General features: G+C 35.5%; 1 protein-coding gene across 1 annotated transcript; it reads left to right on the plus strand.

Moving 5' to 3' along the window:
* The first annotated feature begins 19,227 nt into the window (after positions 1–19,227).
* Positions 19,228–19,702, plus strand: LOC120260820 (calmodulin-like protein 3). Its single transcript, XM_039268390.1, is given in 3 exon segments — positions 19,228–19,349; positions 19,351–19,443; positions 19,445–19,702. Coding segments are annotated over 3 exon segments (462 nt in total). The 5' UTR covers positions 19,228–19,238.
* Positions 19,703–20,374: the final 672 nt, after the last annotated feature.

Below are 20,374 nucleotides of genomic sequence, written 5' to 3' on the forward strand. Positions count from 1 at the left end.
AACATCAAAGACTTATGTTAAACTTTGTCCATGATTTATTACCTCTTTTCCTTGACGATGACAAGTTGGTTTCTCACAGTCGCTTGCTTCGGTAACTACTTTCACCGTAGCACGGCATCCGTGGGACCTTACGAATCGGACTTTCTTTCCCGTTCCGGTCATCTCGTAAAACCATCGTTAAGCGACCGAGGCACCCCTTAATATATCTGTGTTGGTCTTCTTCCCAGCGCATCTATCTTTGCACTCGGCTACGCTTGTGGAATGTCCTCCATCGACCACTTGTGTGTCGCCTGCGCCCATGCGTATCGCCCCATGGCGGGTAGATCATCAACATAATGAGTTTGATGTATTTGGGAAGAGGACTGTACCCATGAGGTACACCATCATGAGTTTGACAAAATTTTCTTCTTCCCCCCTCTGTCGAACAAGTTGGACAAGAGCGCTCTTGATAGAGTCTATGTGTCTCTCATAGGTTTTTGATAAATATCTACCTTCGAACTACGATCGGATTTTTATTCTTCTTAAACACAAGCTGCGTCGCCATCACTAGCCTGAGACCAAGAACGAGGGCCACATCTTCAGGCCTGAAACTCGGTAGGCTTTCTCCGATCCTGAATTTGTTGGTGCGGCCATCGTACCTTTGCAATAGAAAATCAAGAAGGGCCCTCTCTTGGTAGATAGCTTCCAGCTCGATGAATCTTTGCAAGCGGTGTCCTTCGGATGATCTCCGAGTGTCGAGGGTCGTATTATCTTCATTTCGGCTAAGGTCTCCACTTCTGGGTGTCAAATAGCATCGCCCATTAACTAGGGTTGACCGCCATAGTCAAAAAGCTCGTGTGATAACAACACATTAAGCGGAAATATAAGATTTTAAGCGGTAACATTCGGGTTGTTAAAGCGGAGATATCATTTGTTAAGCAGAGAACTAGTTTATTAAGCAGAGACAACAATACTTAAGCAGAGACAACAACATTTAAGCTGTAACATCTCATTTTGTTAAAGCGTAAACCTCATTTTTAAAACTGAAACCATATCAAATGAAAGGGGAATTGTACATTATAAATATTACACAAATCATAACAATCGAAAAAACTATTATGATAGTGTATCATGAGGGAAAGCTGCAAAAACAACACAAAAACTCTAGCTGAGAAATCTCCCAGCGAGACTAACAAAACCCGCAGAGAGAAATCCACATCGAGACTTCGATATCTTCCAATAAAAAGCAGGGAGCACAAAACAAAACGAAAAAAATCTTTCTTTATGTGAGCAGTTAACATAAAACCATACTCAATACCTTAGTTTGCAAAGCGATGAAATGCCAACTACTTCTGCGGGGGACTTCTCCTTCGAGATCTTTGGTGGAAAGGGAAAAAGTCGCATTCATAGAGGTGCGCCGTGAGAGACAACTCGGAGGCGACTCGAAATGGTTTAACTGAAGACTCTAGTTAAGAAAAAAATAACTACAAGGCTACGATGGGGAATTCCTCTCTTGAGGGGTTACCCTACGGAAAAACCCCCACTTCCTCTCATCAGCGAAATGGTGCAGATTATGACTCCCCATGCAAGGGCATTTTTTGTCCATAAAAATTTTAAAAATAACACCGTTGACATCCGTTACATGCTTTGGGGGTTGAAAAAGCATGGAAATAAAAAGAAAGGGGTTTTTGGGAGTGCAAAAACCCAAGGTGTTTTTGGCAATAATGCAAACTTAGAGGGTGTTTTTGGCAATTTCCACTAAAAAAAACCCCAATAATATATTAGGTTATCTAAATAAACATGCTTAAAGGTTAATATAACAATTATTAATACAATAATTAATTATGACATAATAAAATTATTAATAATAAAAAAATTACCTAAAAATATAGTGGGTTATCTAATTAAACATGATTGGGCCGCTAATAAGATAATTATTAATATGATTAATAATTATGACATAATACAATTATTAATATAAAATAATGACTTTACAATTATTAATAAAAAAATAACCAAATAATATATTAGATTATCTAAATAAACATGCTTCGAGGTTAATATAACAATTTTTAATACAATAATTAATTATGACATAATAAAATTATTCATAAAACCTAATGATATAATACAATTATTAATAATAAAAAAAATTACCCTAAAAATATATTGGGTTATCTAATTAAATATGATTGAGGCACTAATAAGATAATTATTAATACGATTAATAATTATGACATAATACAATTATTAATATAAAATAATGACTTTACAATTATTAATAAAAAAAATAACCAAATAATATGTTAGGTTATCTAAATAAACATGTTTCGAGGTTAATATAACAATTATTAATACAATAATTAATTATGGCATAATACAATTAGTAATAAAAAAATTACCCTAAAAATATAGTGGGTTATCTAATTAAACATGCTTGGGGCGCTAATAAGATAATTATTAATACGATTAGTAATTATGACATAATAAAATTATTATGTGAACCTAATGTCTTAATATAATTATTAATAAATAATTAATTTAAAGGTTATCTAAGAGTGTGTTTGTTTCAATGGATTTCGGTGTCATTGAATTTGTTAATTCAAAGATTGTTAAATCCCATGTTTGTTTTCCACGGATTTTGCTTTTTGTTTTGATTTTTCAAATCCCACAAATGAGGGATTTTAATTTTTCTGCCAAAACGGTGTAAACCGAAATCCGAGGATCTAAAAATCCGAGCACATGGTCATCACGTGAAGGATTCACGGGTTCATCAAAGAGGGTGAAAGCTTGATCTCATCATGTGACATTGCTTCTTCTCATCTTCTTCTCATCTTCAGATCAAACAAACTTGTAGATCAAAGAGCTTAAACTTGAATCCAAGGTGCTTGCAAAAATTTTTGTGATGTTTTTCTTTTGGTCATTCTCCTCCTCCGCTCCTCTTCTCATGATTAGATTTCATTATTGTGGAGGTTTCTGATGGACATGTTTTGTTCTGATTTAATTATTGTGGTGGTGCATTTTAGTTAATTTAGTTCCTTAGTTTCATATATTCATTGATAAAATTACGTAGTGTCGGTTATTCACATGGTATTGAGCCTCCAATGGAGGTTTCGATGGACCTTTTGTTAAACATCCAACCTCGCTGAAGTCTTCACATCGATAAACAATTGTATAGGTTTTGTTTATGCTTCATGTGATGTAGCCTTCAGGTTCCATTCTAAGTCATGGGTCTGTATGATGCTGGGTAATATTCACCATTGAAGTTTGACTATGATGCGCCATGCCAATTGCATTTATAAATGATAGATTCTAAACTGGTAAAATTTGAAAAATACTTATATTAATCAAAGCTTTTGGGTGGTTCATTGCAAATTTTTAAATTTGGAAATTGTCAATGTCTATTAGCTTTTATTAAAGCCTTATATGTTGTTAGATATTTCTTTCTAAACTTTCTCTATTCAAAAATCTTGCAAAGTGCTCTTCTAGATTACTGAATTTTAAGATTCTAATTCTTCTTTGCAGTATGGAGTCAAAATATTTGTGATAACATCATTTAGGGATACTTGCTCCATTGAAATTCTACCTACAGTTTAGAAATCTAAAAGAGGTATGTTAGATGATTAATCAAAAGTTCACATGATAATTAGTGCTATAAAAATATGTTTTTTTCTCATCCTAGCATTCCAAATCTCATTTCAACGATATCATTGGTTTAAGAAATTGATCTTGTTCATTGTTGTTTTGTCATATGCATGCATTTTAAGAAAAACATATTTTGTTTGTTCTTATCTAAAGTATGAATTAATACTTGTGCGCTTATTTTTCTTAAGATTTTGGGCTGAAGTGTACTACAACTCAATCTATCCCAAAGGAGGTATGTCTCTATTGCACTTGATGTTGTTACCATAATAATGACGCAAAGTAGCCATTGCAAAGAAATTATCAAAATATTAGCCAACATACCAAAATCAAGATGCATGATTATTTGATCATCTCTCATTTCATCTCATCTCATGATCTATAGCTAACCCCGTAGGCGCCAATGATCCCTTTGCGAACCAGTCTAAATCATCAATGTGCATCCACATCGGGACTTTATTAATATTGTGAAACATTTTTGTATTTCACTGTGTATTTTTGCATGAGACACCTCAAATTAGGGTTGGTTGTCTATTTAACTTCCAAAAGTTAACTATTTATGCCGATATATGAAGATATGCCATAAAGAAACAGTTTTTTTGTACTGTTGCACACAATGCTCTTAGCCTCTTACCAATATATATATATATATATATATATATATATATATATATAAGAGATGAGTGAGTCGTGATTGTTTCATGGAGTTCTTTATCCCCTTTACTATTTATATACACCACTCACTCATGTTTTAAACAAACAAACTTTAGTATTTTAAAACATGCGATCCACCACTCACAAACTGTAGTATTTTAAAAGATTAATTTATATGTGTAAGCGGAGTACAAACAAACTTTAGTATTTATCATGGAGTTCTTTTATATTTGTTTCATGAGTGAGTGGTGGATCGCCATTCGTGAGATGTAATCACCAAACTTTATTATTTATTTGTACATCAAATATATATATATATATATATATATATATATATATATATATATATATATATATATATATATATACTTCTAAATTAATCCGCCATGTAAAATGTTATTTCTTATTTATATTTGTTTTATAGGTTAAAAAGCTAATTTATTTCTTATTAATCTTGTATTAAATGGATCAATTTGAGGAAGATGATGAAATATACTTCATGCAAATAACAGTTTTAGATGTGACTTATGATGTGTTATTGGTGGTATACAATAAAAGACGTAGAATTTATAGAGAACCATTACATGAAAGGCTACAGATAAGGGAAAAATATTTGTCTCGGTTGATAGATGAGAACGATGCCACTAGTATTAATATGGTTCACATGAACAAATCCACTTTTTTCAACCTATGCTTAATGTTATGTGGAAAAGGGCTTCTAAAAGGTACAATACATATGAGCGTGGAGGAACAATTATTAATGTTCTTGCACACCATAGGTCACAATCAACGAAACCGTGTTATTGGACATAATTTTCTAAGGTCAGGTGAGACTATTAGTAGATACTTCAATCATGTGTTGTTTGCGAGCGGTGAATTACAACGTGACTATATACGACCACCAAGTGCTCAAACTCCACCATACATAACAGCAAGGCGCACACTTTATCCTTATTTCAAGGTATTTTTACATTAGATTTTAAATAACACTAGGATTATTTTAAATAATTGTATTTTGGAAACAATAATTCTGACATATAACGTTCAACACTAGGATTGTATTGGGGCACTAGATGGGACACATATACATGCTTCTGTCCCATCATCCAAAGTAGCTGCATTTTGAGGAAAAAAACCTTACCCAATGCAGAACGTCCTCGCAGTTGTAGATTTTGACCTTCGTTTTACTTTTGTTCTCGCTGGTTGGGAAGGATCCGCGCATGATTCTTTAGTTTTTCGTGATGCACTAGAAAGAACTAATGGACTAAAAGTCCCTGAAGGTATCCGGTTTATTTCTTTTATGGACCAAGGTTTATGACAATAGAACTTATTAAAGTTATTCTATTTCTTATAATTAGGAAAGTATTACTTGGTTGATACTGGCTACGCCACAAGACCTGGTTTTATACCACCTTACAAAGGTGTTAGATATCACTTGAAGGAGTTTGGCTCTCGGACACCTGCAAATCATAAAGAACTCTTCAACTTGCGACACTCATCTGCATGTACTTCTATTGAGCGTGCATTTGGTTCTTTAAAGAGCCGCTTTAAGGTCCTTGGATCTAGGCCCTTTTTTCCATTTAAGACACAAGTCGAACTTGTGTTAGCGTGTTGCACATTACATAATTACATACTTATTGGTGGCGAAGATGACTTTATTCCCTCTGAGGAAGATTGGATTGCACAACGACCTTCACAAAACACTCTAAGGTAACAAAGAGAAGAAGCACAAGAATGGGCTACTCATCATGATCAAATCGCAGCTGAAATGTAGGCAAACAAGTAGACATATTATATAATGATAGTAAAGACTTATTATATATCACATGTTCTTATGTTGCATGTTGTATTGTTATTGTGACTTGACTTTTTCAATTAAACTTGTTTCTTCCATTTGACAATAAACTTTTAGTGCTTGATTTATATTTATTGTGAGATTCGCATATCTTTTATTAATGTAGAATGCATAATTATAATGCATTTCAAAGCAGCCAAGGAACATCAAAGACCACATCAAGGACATCGGGGAACAAGAAATGGGCATCATTTGAAAGTCATTTCTTTATAAGATTTATGGCAAGCCAAGTTGAGAAAGGATTAAAAATAGACAAGGGCTTTAAACCACAGGCACTTCATGGTGGTATTCGAGTCCTGAAATATACTTTCGGGTAATCAGCTACTGTGGACTGAACCCGAGGACTTGATGTTGTTGGGGGCTGAAGCCTATAGGCAAAAACAAAAAGTAAAAAGTATAATCCAACAAAAATAATTATTTTTAAATGAAAAATAATGTGCTAATATAACCAAAATTTGAATACACCTATTAAAAAATATAAAATATAATTTAAAATTTTGTTATTACCGATAGCAAATATATGGGATTTTCAATAATTCAACTAATAATCTTGAGTTTGTATTTTTTTTTTTTAAATATAGTGAAATTGATCCTTCTCACTACACACAACCAAACTATTTTTTTATAAAAAAAACTTTTATTGTTTCACTCTAGCATATATGGTACATTATAACATATATGTATATATGTTAGGCCTCATGATCAATTTAAACTTTTTTAAAATTACTAAAATTTGTATATAAGATTTATTTTATTAAAATTTTGAAATAATAGTAATTTTTAAATTAAAAAATAAAATGTGAAAAAAATACACCAAGTGAGATTTGAACTTGAGTGGATAAAAAAATCACATACCTTATGGATAAACCCACTAACCACTCAAGCACACCCACATTTTATACTTTTACATGTCCAAATATTGTATTTTAGATTAAATTAAATATAGAAAAATCGAAAACCATCAAATCTTATATTGCTTTAAAGTATTCTCTCCGACGCCGGGAGGGGGGGCTTCAGCCCCTGCTAGCCCCCTTTGGTTCCGCCCCTGACAGTTACAGAGGCTAATGTCAGTAATGATCTCAGGACAATAAAAAGGTGGGCCAAAATTAAAAAAATTAAAAGAGATTAGTGGCATGGGTTGGGATGAGAATTTGAAAATGATTGTGATGGGAGAGGCTGAGTATACAGAATATATTAAGGTATCTACCATTTTAAACATTATGATTTCAACTAATGAATTTAATACTTTTTCTTTGTTGAAATGCAGATCCACTCGCAAGATGAGCCATATTTGAACAAGCCTATCAAGGATTACGACCTCGTTGAGAAGATATGTGGCAATGATCAAGCTAGTGGCCACCATTACATTCCATCTGGAAGTCGTATTGGGACACAGATGGAGTACAACTTAGAGCAAGAAGTATCTCCTCCAACACATCATTTTGTCGATATGTCATTTGGGGAGGCAGATGCTTATGGCAATACCTCTCCATTCAGTCAAACTAATAATTCTGAACCCGTGTCAGCAGCAAGTCCACTACAAAGAAAGAAACAAAAAGGCAAGCGAAAAGCACAAGTTAGTGATGATGCAATCAACAATTTGGCCACCACTATTAAAGATGCGTTTGAGTCTGTTAAGTCCAGCCGATCAGTAAGCTTCGCAAGAGAACTTCAATATGAGTGTATGAATTTGACATAGTATGGTTACTCCATTGAACAAGCTGTTATGGTCTATGAGTATTTGATGACCGATGATGCACGAGCTCGAACCTTTTTTGGAATGCATGAGGAATTTCACAAAGTTTGGGCGAACAAATTCTTTGCTAATATCGATCGTGACCTTTAAGGTGTGGAGATGGTAAGAAATATTTTGATACAATAGTCATAAGTCTCATTTTTATTTTCAATTACTAGTTTGTTAAGTTTTAATTAAATTGCATTGCTTTATTATAAAAACTATCATTATTAATGGTATAATTACTTATTTGGTATTTTTTTATAAGAGTCAATGCTACTTATTTGTAAAAAGTACTAATGGAGAATTATTTGATTTTCATGGCGGTCCGACTTGAATGGAGTGGTGTGAACTTCAATGGAGTGTTGTGAATGTAATGTCTCTTGCATTTTGATGTAAATGTAAGAGAACATTTGGATGTGAATGTAATGCTATTATTTAATCTTTGAATATGTTGTGAACTTGAATGGAGTGTTGTAAACTGTATGTGGTGATGTATGTACCCAAGCTATTGAACAATGGTCATATATGTGGTGATGTATGTGGTGAGTAAGGATTTATTATGAACTCTTTGATATATGGAAATGTGTTACTTATATGATTATTTTGAATGTATGAATATATTTGCTAATTTTGATCAAGATAATCGAGAATTATCTAATTTTCATGGCTAGGTTTGACTTGAATGGAGTGGGTATTATATAAAAAATAATAATAATAATAATAATAAAATAATCCAACGGAAATATTTATATCCATTACTAAAGTGTTAATATGGCAATTAAAGGGTTTGTTTGTTTTTGATAAAACCGTTAGAGGTTTATATATATGTAAGTATATATTATATGAAAAAAAGTGGTGGAAAAACAGGAGACAGAATCCGGTTTTTCCATCTTTTTATTAAAAAAGTTGAAAACAGGATTCTTTCACCTGCTTTTCTATTTTTTTATTTTTATTTAAATAAAAAAATAAAAAAATGGGAGAGTCTCCCGCTTTTCTTATTTAATAATTAAAAATAGAAAACTCGGGAAAAATTTTCCCGTTTTCTCTCTAAAATATGTATTTCTGTAAATAATACAAAACATACGCATTTCGGTAATATTTTTTTTTACAATATTTAAGCAGCAAATGTGCCCTTTTTCTTTGTAAGAGTAAGCTTTTATTTGTTTCCTCTAATTTTTTTATTCCAAACCAAATTCTTTTACTTTTTACTCAAGCAAAGTAACAAACATCTGACAGGTTTTGTGAGTCTTTGTTTATGTTTACATGATATATATATGGGAAAATTACTGTTCACCCCTCGTAATTTTCAAAACTTCCCAAAAACCCCCCTCCTACTTTTACACACCCCGGACAGCCCTTCCGTTAGTGTTTAACTTCTCTTTTATCCCCTACCGTTCACTTCAAATGGGTCCATGTTGTGAAATCCCATTTTTGGCCTTGAAAATGGTGGGAAAGGAAAGCGCCAAATAACATCATGTTCAACCTTTTGAAGGGTTTTCTGCTTGGTTTCTGATAGACAATGCCAAGGAGTTGCATTACATCTTGTTGTTCTCCTCATTATCATACCCGAAATATATAAATCGGTTTCTCAAACGAAAATGAAATTGATTTCCATCGGATTGGTCAAGTGCACTTCATCTTCAAATGAGTCAGTAGTCGATTTTTATTGTCAAGGCACGAAAGATGTGCCATTGTCGCCTTCTCGCTTTATGGATGTAAAGTTGTATTACGACGAGAAGAACTATTGTTTAAATAATGTTTAACTATTTGCTATTATCCGCTTTAAATATATTACTAATATGTTTAATAATTGTCATATCCGCTTTAATACTTGCCATCTCCGCTTTAACATTATCTTTACATGTATAACTATTAATATTAACGTGTAAATTATCAAAGTCTCTGCGTAAAACGGAGATCTTTTTCGTTTGATCTGAATTGTTGGCAGGTGGCACGTGCAGGTGGCAAGGTTATGGTATCCCGTGTATAAGAATTAATGCCATCATTAATTCTTATGCATGGTAACATAAATATCCGAACACCCGTTCGTTCTCATCAGTCAATGTCGGTCATCGTGCGCTTTAACTTTTTTTCTCGGATATGAAGAGTCACCGCTATGGAATTCACACCATAAATAACCGGGAAGAACCCTCCCCATGGACAACCACTCCTCGCGTCCCTCATCATCCTCCTCCTCCTCCTCCTCCTCGTCCCTCCTCTTCCCATGGACAACCACTCTATCTCGAAAGGATGTTTCGTGAACCTTCTTCCTTATCTTGAGAATCATTTTAGCCGCAATCACGCAACAAGTTAAACTATCTTTTTCTCGCCCAAGTCGAAATGCTCTCATAATTGCTCGAATGCGGAGGATTCTTCACGGTGGATGACGGCAAGCAATTAGCGAGCATTTCGACTTGGGTAAGAAAAGAAAGTTTTCACGTATTTCGTGATTGCGAGGATTCTCTAGAGGAGGGAGATCGAGAAACATTCTTTAAGACGGGGTTGATATTTATCACTTGAGACTTTTACATACCGCTTTAAGAACATTACGTCGAGTGTACAACTATTACGCTCTCGTGTTTAACTATCGGGATCTTCGCTAAGTCCGACCATGACACATTGATTAATAGTCGCTTTTCATGAATGTGTTTGTTTAACCTTTTTTTAATGGTGTACGTTGCCAGTGAGTTCAAGTTGATGCGATGTTATGCAACCGTGAGCATTCGAATGTCATGCACACTTGTTTCGTTATACGAGGGTCGAGTCGTGAGTGATCAAAGTCCGAGAGGGACGTTGTAAATGTTGTAAATGTTGTAAATCTTTTTATAAATAAAACGAAACAAGCTTTATTTGAATGTGAACTTCGAAATTTAAACGAGACCTAGTAAAAAAACAATGTGGGAAACAAAAAGAACGTTATTGTAAACAATAGAAAAATATGTAAATATGTTTAAACAGTGACAACGGTGTTTAAAAAAAAGTTACTCTTTAAACAATGACAACGGTGTAAACAATAGAAAAAGTTAAACAATACTCTAGTTACTCTTTAAACAATGACAACGGTGTTTAAGAAAATACGTAAAGATGTTTAAACAGTGACCCAGGAGGTACCCATCTTCAACGCGATGTCAGTGAAAGCATTCAATTTAAACAATAACATATATTTTAAACAGTTAAATAACTTTATTTAAACGGTTTACGTATTATTTACATGATATAGACTTTATTTAAACCGGTAATCGTTATGTTAAACACTATATCTATCCGTTTAAACATAAAATACTGTACGTTTAACAAGATACTCATGTCGAGCGATGACAATATGTCTTCATCGCGACAGTGACATATATTTTTACTTTTTTGCCCTTGGGATGGAGGGAAAAATACCGCCCAATCACATCACGTCTAGTCTAACCTCTATGCACTTTTTTGTCTTCATCGCTGACGAATATATATATATGCACTTTTTTTGTTTTGCCTATCCGATCATTGTTTGTTGTTTACATCTTCTTCTTCTTCTTCTTCGGCTTATTTTTGTTCTTCATTTCATTTGGTTTGTACGATTTGGTTTTCGGCCGATATATTATGGAGAGTTTTTGTGGTATTGCTAGATTCAACGGGGAGGGAAGAGTGCTAATGTTCACGGCTCAGACTTCTTGGGAGTTGGTGTTAGCTGAGATTTGTGAGCGATGGGGTCTCGAAGTTTCTATTGTCAGGGTTAAGTTCATCACACCAGATGGATATAAAACGGTTTGCCCAATAGAAAACGATGTTGACTTCCAGCGGATGTGTCACGTGCACTCCATCTTCAAATGTGCTGTAGTTGATCTTGTCGTCGAGCAGAGTAAAAATGTGCCATAGTTGAATCCTAATGAAAACGAGTTTTTACTCGTTTAGTAAGTTCCTTCTCTTTTAATTGTTCCAGGTTTGTGCAGGGGTCATTAGTGTTTAAATATGTCCGTCACTAGTTAAAATCTTGTACTAGTCGTTTACGTTATTAGTTAACTGCTTAAGTATTTAATTTAACGTTTAAATATTGTCATTATCACTTAAACATTATATTCTCCACTTAACATATTGATCTTTTCATTTGACTGAAGTGTTGGCAGGAATTCAGATTCTGCGAGTGCTCCAGTTCATTCCCATGGTGACCCCGGGACGGTCTGGATGTCTTCCTTCCTCGTCGGATCATTACGAAAGTGCTTTCGTTGGATATTGGACAACATTTTGACGGTGTCGAACATTTCAGGAATGCGCATGTTATGTAACCGGCGTGAACAAGCGAACAAATGGGAGACCTATTTATGCCCAGACATACATTCGAAGGTAGAGATCATTGTTGAGGGCGGTACGAAATCTTCGTGTTGGTCGTTGCTGTCGATGATCGCTACGGTGATCGACCGATCTGCATGAACTACGTGGATGTCGCCATCGAGAACTTGTTCGTGTCGAAGGTGGCAAGTTTTATGGTATCCCTTTGCAAACACGCTTGCGCAGAATAATGACGGACGCATACCAACGTACATCGATTTATTAGCGGGTACTTCACCGTCGACAATTACAAAATCGGGGCGTCATAAGGAAGCTATATTTCCATACTGACGATGACGAGCCTTCGGACTGAAATCGTGAGCTTCGTTCCGACCGCTCAGTGGCGAGAAGGGCACTAGGGCGGCCTAGGGCGAAAAAGAGGATCGAGTCGCAAGTGTTTGATGTCCGTGAGTTACATTGCAGCCGCTGCCATGGATCCGGTCACAATCGTAGATCTTGAAATGAAACTGTCGCCGACTAGGCATTGTAAATAAGCCGACGATGACAGTGAAACATTGTGTATTGATGGGCAACTTTCTATATTTAAACTCTTACTCTTTACAACGAATTGAATGTATTTAAACAGAGACATTGTTATTTTTAAACGGATACATCAGTAATTTGAAACATTTCAACTCGATGTTTAAACGATATATAGTATATTTAAACAATGAAAGTGAAATGTACACAATTAGAACGTAAATTAAACAATGAAATGGAAACCGAATGGAATTTAACCCGCTTTACAATTCAAAAACAAACAAAAATTTACATTAAGATATACAAGTCATGCTCTTCGAACACGAAAACAATGAATTGAATTTGTCCGATTTACATTCGAAAACAAAATTGACATTCGGGATATACGGGGACATGTTCTTTCAAAAACAAAAATTTAACCCGCTTGTGACGACCCCCCTTTGTCATGGGCGCCCTGCCGCCCTCCCTCCTTAAGTATGCGGGTAACATACCTTAATCCGAGGTAAGGAACGTCATGCTGCTGTAGCCGTAACTTCTCACCCCAAAGTAATTGCTTTCGATAAACCGCATGAGCGTAGAGCGGCGCAATGGACGCTTCCTTGTTTTTGGCGTGGGGTTTCTATGTCGTGCATGAGTGGGTACTTTGCCGTCGCCGAACTCCATATCGACACAAATGTCGAATAGATTCCGCTGTCGAAATATGCAAGTCGAGATTAGAATACCGATTTAAATACCAAACAGATATTAATCGGACATAATTAAAAAACTTACCATATCCAACGCGTCCTTATCGTACCCCGGACATGAAAAATAATGCTTGTATTCTTGTTTATCATCGTCCGTGACTGACTGACATGGAAGTGGCCATTCATGATTATCGGGAGGATGACAATTTGAACTTCATGCGGTTTCTATGACAGCATCCCCGATCATAGCCAAAAATTGTGTCATGATAGGCTCGTCCCCGCTTTGACATAAACAGTATGCGGTCACGGTGATGGAGGCGCGCTTCTTGTAGGATATGGCTCTTTGCTCAGCGACTTTTTGTATTATGCATACTGAAAAGCGTCCCATCACATCATCATGACCATCTCCTTCCCCTCAAGCAGCGTGTATAATTTGTCGCGTGTGGTGGCCGATAGCTCATTCTTCCACCACGACAGTGCTGAGGTTAAACGATAACAGATATAATAAGACCATATTGTAAATATTTAAATGATATTATCAATTGTTACATGATATTATATATAATTAAACGTTAAGTAGACAAATTAAATGATAACATAAAGGTATTAAACACTATTAGGTAATAGTTAAACACTATAATAAAACCTTTAAACAATATCATAAAAAAACTTTACACTTACTCGATCCATAGAGCGGTTGAGGAAGATCCTCATGAACTCCTCTTTCGTATTTGTTAAAACGACTCGAGGCCAACCCATTTCTTCTTCTTCTTCGAATAAAAGCTTTTCAGAGCCGTCTCGGTCCAATTTTTGATTGGCCTTGATCATCTCTCTCGTTGCTCGGTCGGGGTCTTCAGACGATCTTTCTTCGATGCGGGGGCGATGGCGACAACATCAACTGCGACACATCCTTACATGGTTGTTCTTGTTGTGGGATTGTGTACGGCTCGATCGAGGGACAACGGCGGCTGAGCATCAACCCGGATACATCCTTACATGGTTCTTGTTGTGGTGGGATTGTGTCACGCTTGGGCTGTGATCTTGTCGTCACGACCCAGCGGCCACGACAACGGATTCGATGATCTTCTCAACCGTGGTCATGACAACAGCATCATTTGGAGACACACCCTTAACTTGTTCTTGATCTTCAGGGATTATGTCCATCTTTGATGCCGTATCTCGTGACCCGGGTTCCACCGGGTCGAGGATTTCATCAAGAAGAGAGTCAGCGACCTTCTCAGCGAGTAACGGCAGCTACATCATCTCGATGTCCTTCTCAACAACGAGTATCAACCGACCGATGGTGTTGCTATTGTTTCATCGTCAGCCGGCGGTGAAAGCAGAGGCGATATTGTTCTCCTCTTTTTACGAAGTCTCTCTGAATGTGGCCGCCTTTGGAATGACCTTCCGATGATGTCGTCATCGTCAAATTCGACGCCTCATTCATCCCGGGTGCTTCGAGTTCTTTTCGAGGATGGCGCGGCCCAGGTTGTGAACGTCCTTCCGGCGCCTCAGACACGAGCGGCAAGCCGAGAAACTCGGTCAGTCAATATCGGCATGCTGCGATAAGAGTTGCAGTGACATCTTCGCCTAATGTCACCGGGGTCTGCCACGGTCGGAGGGGCTGCCATGGTCGGGGGGACTGTCATTGTCGTGGTAGGGGTTGTTGCAATCTGCGGGTGGGGAGGGCTTCCCGAGCGTCGAGAAATGCGTCTGGCGTGGTGGGGTCGGGAAGTAGGAGAGCGGCGTCCGCAGCCAGCGATGATAGGGCGTCCTCTCATCCTCGCTTGAGCAAGTGGTTCGGGAGCGATGGCATCCATCCGTCGGTTGGCTAACAAATATTTCTTCTTCGACGTTCGCAGGAACCGACTCAAGAAACTAACATATGTAAACCAAACAATTTCAAAGTAAATCATTCATTTTTAAATTATAAAAAACTATATTTAAAGCGAGTGTTTTATATATTTAAAGCGTTATAGAATATAATTAAAGCGGAGAACAAAATATTTAAAACCGGTATGAATAAGTTTTTAAAGCGGTAAATACTAAAGTTAAGCGCTAAATAAAAATGTTTAAACATTAAAGACTTATGTTAAACATTGTCCATGATTTATTACCTCTTTTTCCATCGAGCGATGACAAGCTCGTTTTCTACCATCGCTTGCTTCCGATAAGTACTTTCACCGTAACACGGCATCCTTGGGATCTTGCGAAGCGGACTTTCTTCCCGTTCAGGTCCACTCATAAAACCGGGACGTTAAGCGCGACCGAGCAACCCTTAATGTACCACGTGTTGGTCTTTTTTCGGCGCATCTATCTTGCACTCGGGTAGGCGCTGTGGAATATCCTCCATAAGCCACTTGTGCGTCACTGCGCCCGTGCGTATCGCCCATGGGTCGTTAGATCATCGGCGTAATCAGCGATCTAGTTCGGGAACCGAGCATGATGTATTTTGGGAAGAGGGGCTGTCCCCATGAGGGTACACCATCGGGAGTTTGACAAAATTATCTTCTTCTCCACTACGTCGAACAAGTTGCACCGAGTGCTCTTGATGGAGTCTCCATGTCTCTCGTGGGTTTTGATAGATACCTCCCTGCAGCGGCAGGGGTTTTTCTTCTTGAAAGGCAGCTGCGTCGCCATCGCAACGAGACCAAGACGAGAGCCACATCTTGAGGTGCAAACTTCAGCGAGGGCTTTCTCCGATCCACGAATTTATTGATGCGACCATCGTACCTTTGCAGAGAGAATCAAGAAGGGCCCTCTCTTGGTATATAGCTTCGGCTCGATGAGCATCGCAAAGCGGTGTCTTGAATAATCTCCCGATGTCGAAGGGTCGTGTTATCTTTCAATTCGACTAAGGTCTCCCAGCAACCGGGTGTTAAATAGCATCGCCCGTTAACTAGGGTTGACCGCCATAATCACTAGCTGCAGACAATAACAACACATTCAACATGCGGTATTGACAAAAGTTTAGCGGAAATATAAGGTTTAAGCGGTAAACTCTCGGGTTATTAAGCGGAGATATAACATGTTAAGCAGAGACCCATTTTGTTAAAGCGAGAGCGAGAATACTTAAACACGGACAACAAATTTTTAAGCTGCAACATCTCATTTTCTTAAGCGTCAACCTCCTTTGTAACAGCAACTATGATCAAAGCGAAAGGGAAATGTACATTATAAATATTACACAAATCATAACAATCGAAAAAACTTTTTTGATAGTGTATACAGACGAAAATGCAAAACAAAAACAAAACCCCGGTAGAAATCCCCTACGAGACTTCAATATCTTCCAACAAAAAAACCGGGGCACAAAAACAAAACCGAAAAAAATCTTTCTTTATATGAGCAGTTAACATAAAAACCATACTCAATACCTTAGATTGCAAAGTCGATGAAATGCCAACTAGTTCTTGTGGGGACTTCTCCTTGAGATCTGGGTGGAAAGAGAAAGGCGATGAAATGCCAATTCTGGAGGCTTGCCCGGTAGAGAACAACCGGAGGCGACCGGAAATGGAAAAAGGCGAAGGCGTGAGTTGAGAAAAAGCAAAGTAAGCAGTTCCGATAAATTCGTCTCTCGGGATTACCCTACGGAAAACCGCCCACTTCCTCTCAAATCGCCGAGATGGCTGTAACCACGACTCCCCATGCAAGGGCATTTTCGTCCAAAAATTTGAAACTCACTCCGTTCACATCCGTTCTGAGGGGTTTTGGGGGTTTGAAAAACATAGAGTTTAAAAGGGAGGGATTTTGGGGATTGCAAAACTAATGGTGTTTTTGGCAATTTTACAAACTTAAAGGATTTTTTTGGCAATTTCCACTATATATATATATACCACCACTAATTAAATAATAATTTATTAATCTAACAAAAGAACATTATTTTTAATATGCAATTAAATTATTGTAAATAATTTAATATCGCTATATAAATTATTTATAAATAAACAAAAATTCTTTCTTTGGCAAAATAAAGGGTATGTGATCATTTTGATTACTTAACACTATTTTGGAATTGCTTAAAAGTGGAAAAATTAAATTGAAGAAAAATAGAAATAGAGGAATTTGGTTTTGGAATATGTAGAGAAAAAAATATGGGTTTGAAGAGCTTGTGGAAAGGACCAGGAAAAAGCTTGCTCCGTTTAAAGGAGAGGTCAATATTCATTACCAAATAATATTGAAAAATATTTAGAATACTCATGAACGTTTAAAAATAATCTTTGTATAATATTTAGGATTTTAACACTCTTCAATTATTAATATCATATTTAATATAAATAAAAAACTTAAATATAATAAATAATTGTTACTCCCTTCATTTCATTTTAATTGTGACATATAACCATTGTCGTTAATAGTCCTAAAATATTAGTAGAGTTATTTACTCTCATTAATGCACACTTGTTTTTGGACAAAAATTGAAAAAAACATAATTAATGCTCGTTGAATTTTTAAAAACTGATAAGCAATTTGAATCAAATGTAGTTGTTAATATGAAAATGGAGAGAATAACATATAACCAGAAAAATTTATATATATGTATATATATATATTGATAACATAGAAGCCATTTAAAAATACACATATTTTATTTTCTTGGCTTCCTCAACTCTCACGTATGAGGAGTTAAGTGCTTTTAATTACTACATCATTGTTGCAGTGGCTTAGAAGGTCATATTTGCTTATATACATTTACAAAAATACTTTTATATTGTTGCAGTGGCTTAGAAGATTATATTTGTTTATATACATTTACAAAATACTTTTATTTATTCTATAGATAAAAACTAATTATTACATTTTATTAAAAATATAAATTATTTTTTTCCAAAAATAATTAAAGAGATAATAGTAATTAAAATTTTGATTTTTTTTAAATATAAAAAATTAATATCATTCTCGAGAGATACATAACCAAATTCTCTATTTTAAAGAATAGATAAAGATAATATAGAATTATTCAATATTTTGATAAATAATTTCTTCATATAAAAAACTTATTTGAAATCACTAACCGCTGTGCCATGTAATGGATTATCGCAAAATCACATAGTAGTAAGTTTAAAACCTATACTAGTGGTATTATATTTGTATTGTTCATCTATTATTTCTGAGCCCGGATTCTATTTATGGTACTGTTTAAATGGTTTCTGGTTACAAGAGTTGTAATCCTCTCTTTTCGTAGTTACATAGCAGAGGGAAATTTATTAGTTCAGTATAATTTCTATAAATTTTCAAAATACAAGTGGTGGATTTTAATTGTCCCATATTATATTTAACCAAGTTGATAAATTTTTAGAGGGTTAACAAGTCACCATAATTGATGCACATTTGTACTTGTTTGTCTCTCGACAAACTCTTAAAGGCGGTGATTTATAATCTATTTCAAAATGTTATTGATTCGCACATAATATCATAAAAATGTATACAAATTTTCAACACATAATATTAGTAATTTGTCCAAATGAACAAGAAAAGAACACCGAGTAAAATTCAAATCCTCCATCTTTGAGCATGGAGGAAATAGCATACATATATAGCTACCCCAATGCACGGATGGTGAGTCTAGAAAAGAAAGGTGAACTTTGGATAAATCTTTTGCTAAATATATATAAATATACATACAGACAGACAAAGAATCAAGAATAGAAACAACAAAAACAGCCACAACCACCAAACCCTCCCCTCCACCCTTCTCTTTTATCCTTCAATTCCATGCATCCCTCCAACCTTTCCTTAACCACCTTCCTTCCTTCCTTTTTTCCTTCCTCTTCTTCTCCTTCCCTCTCAAACTAACAAACCAAAACAAAGAAACAAAAAGAACTACAATATTCTCATATCAATAACTCATCTTTCATTCATTCAATCATAATAACTACATTGGTCTCCAACAATGGACTCATCAGAGCTCCGGCGTGTCTTCCAAATGTTCGACCATAACGGTGACGGCTGCATTTCCAAAAAAGAGCTAAACCACTCCCTCTGCAAGCTCGGCATTGACATCCCCCGAGACCGACCTCGCTGCCATGATCGACAAGATTGACGTCAATGGCGACGGCTGTGTAGACCTTGATGAGTTCACCACATTGTACAAGAGCATCATGGATGATCATGAAGAGGGATGAAGAGGAGGACATGAGAGAGGCATTCAACGTGTTTGATCAAAATGGTGATGGTTTTATCACTGAGGAGGAGTTGAGGTCTGTTTTGGCATCACTTGGGTTGAAGCAAGGCAGGACTGTGGAGGATTGCAGGAGGATGATAAGGAAAGTGGATGTTGATGGAGATGGGATGGTGAATTTTAAGGAGTTTAAGCAGATGATGAGAGGTGGTGGTTTTTCTGCTTTGACTAATTGATGTTTTTTTTAAAAAAAAAAAAAAATTCTTTTCTATTTCTTTCTTAATTTCATACTTTGTTATGTATTTATGGATTTTTTGTTTCTTTCTTTGTTACTTTCTTGTGAAATTACTTGACAGGATTAAAGAATGAATAGGATTATTTGTATATATATGTTTGAGAAAATTGGCTACATATATCTAGTAAAAATGGGTGATTGGGTGATTCCTATAATATATTTTTGTAAAGAATATATAAATATATATATATGTTACAAACGTTCATGGCAGAGCGGTATTGCCTGAGTGGGGGCTTGCACCACAATAAAAGAGTTTCTGTCTCATTTTTTTATAAAAAAAAAATTAAAGATTGAATGTTCTAATTCATGATTTGTCTATATTTTGTTTATTATGATGGTGTAAATTGAGGATAGATGAAGTGAAGAGAATAAATGATAATTTTGCATTTTGAAATTATCTTTTAGATGAGGGATATAATCAATATGAATTTATAAAAAAAAATTTAAGTAATTTTTTAAATATAGGGATAAAAACTCTTGTTGGATGGATGAAGTTGACAGATTATATTAAAAATTAATAAAAATTGAATATTTTTACAATTAAAAATATTACATTTTGTACTTAAAAAAAAGTTTGATAACATAACTTTATTTTTATATTTTCATTTTTCTA

The sequence above is a fragment of the Dioscorea cayenensis genome, chromosome 5 (assembly GCF_009730915.1).
Source record: "Dioscorea cayenensis subsp. rotundata cultivar TDr96_F1 chromosome 5, TDr96_F1_v2_PseudoChromosome.rev07_lg8_w22 25.fasta, whole genome shotgun sequence".
Lineage (NCBI taxonomy): Eukaryota > Viridiplantae > Streptophyta > Magnoliopsida > Dioscoreales > Dioscoreaceae > Dioscorea > Dioscorea cayenensis.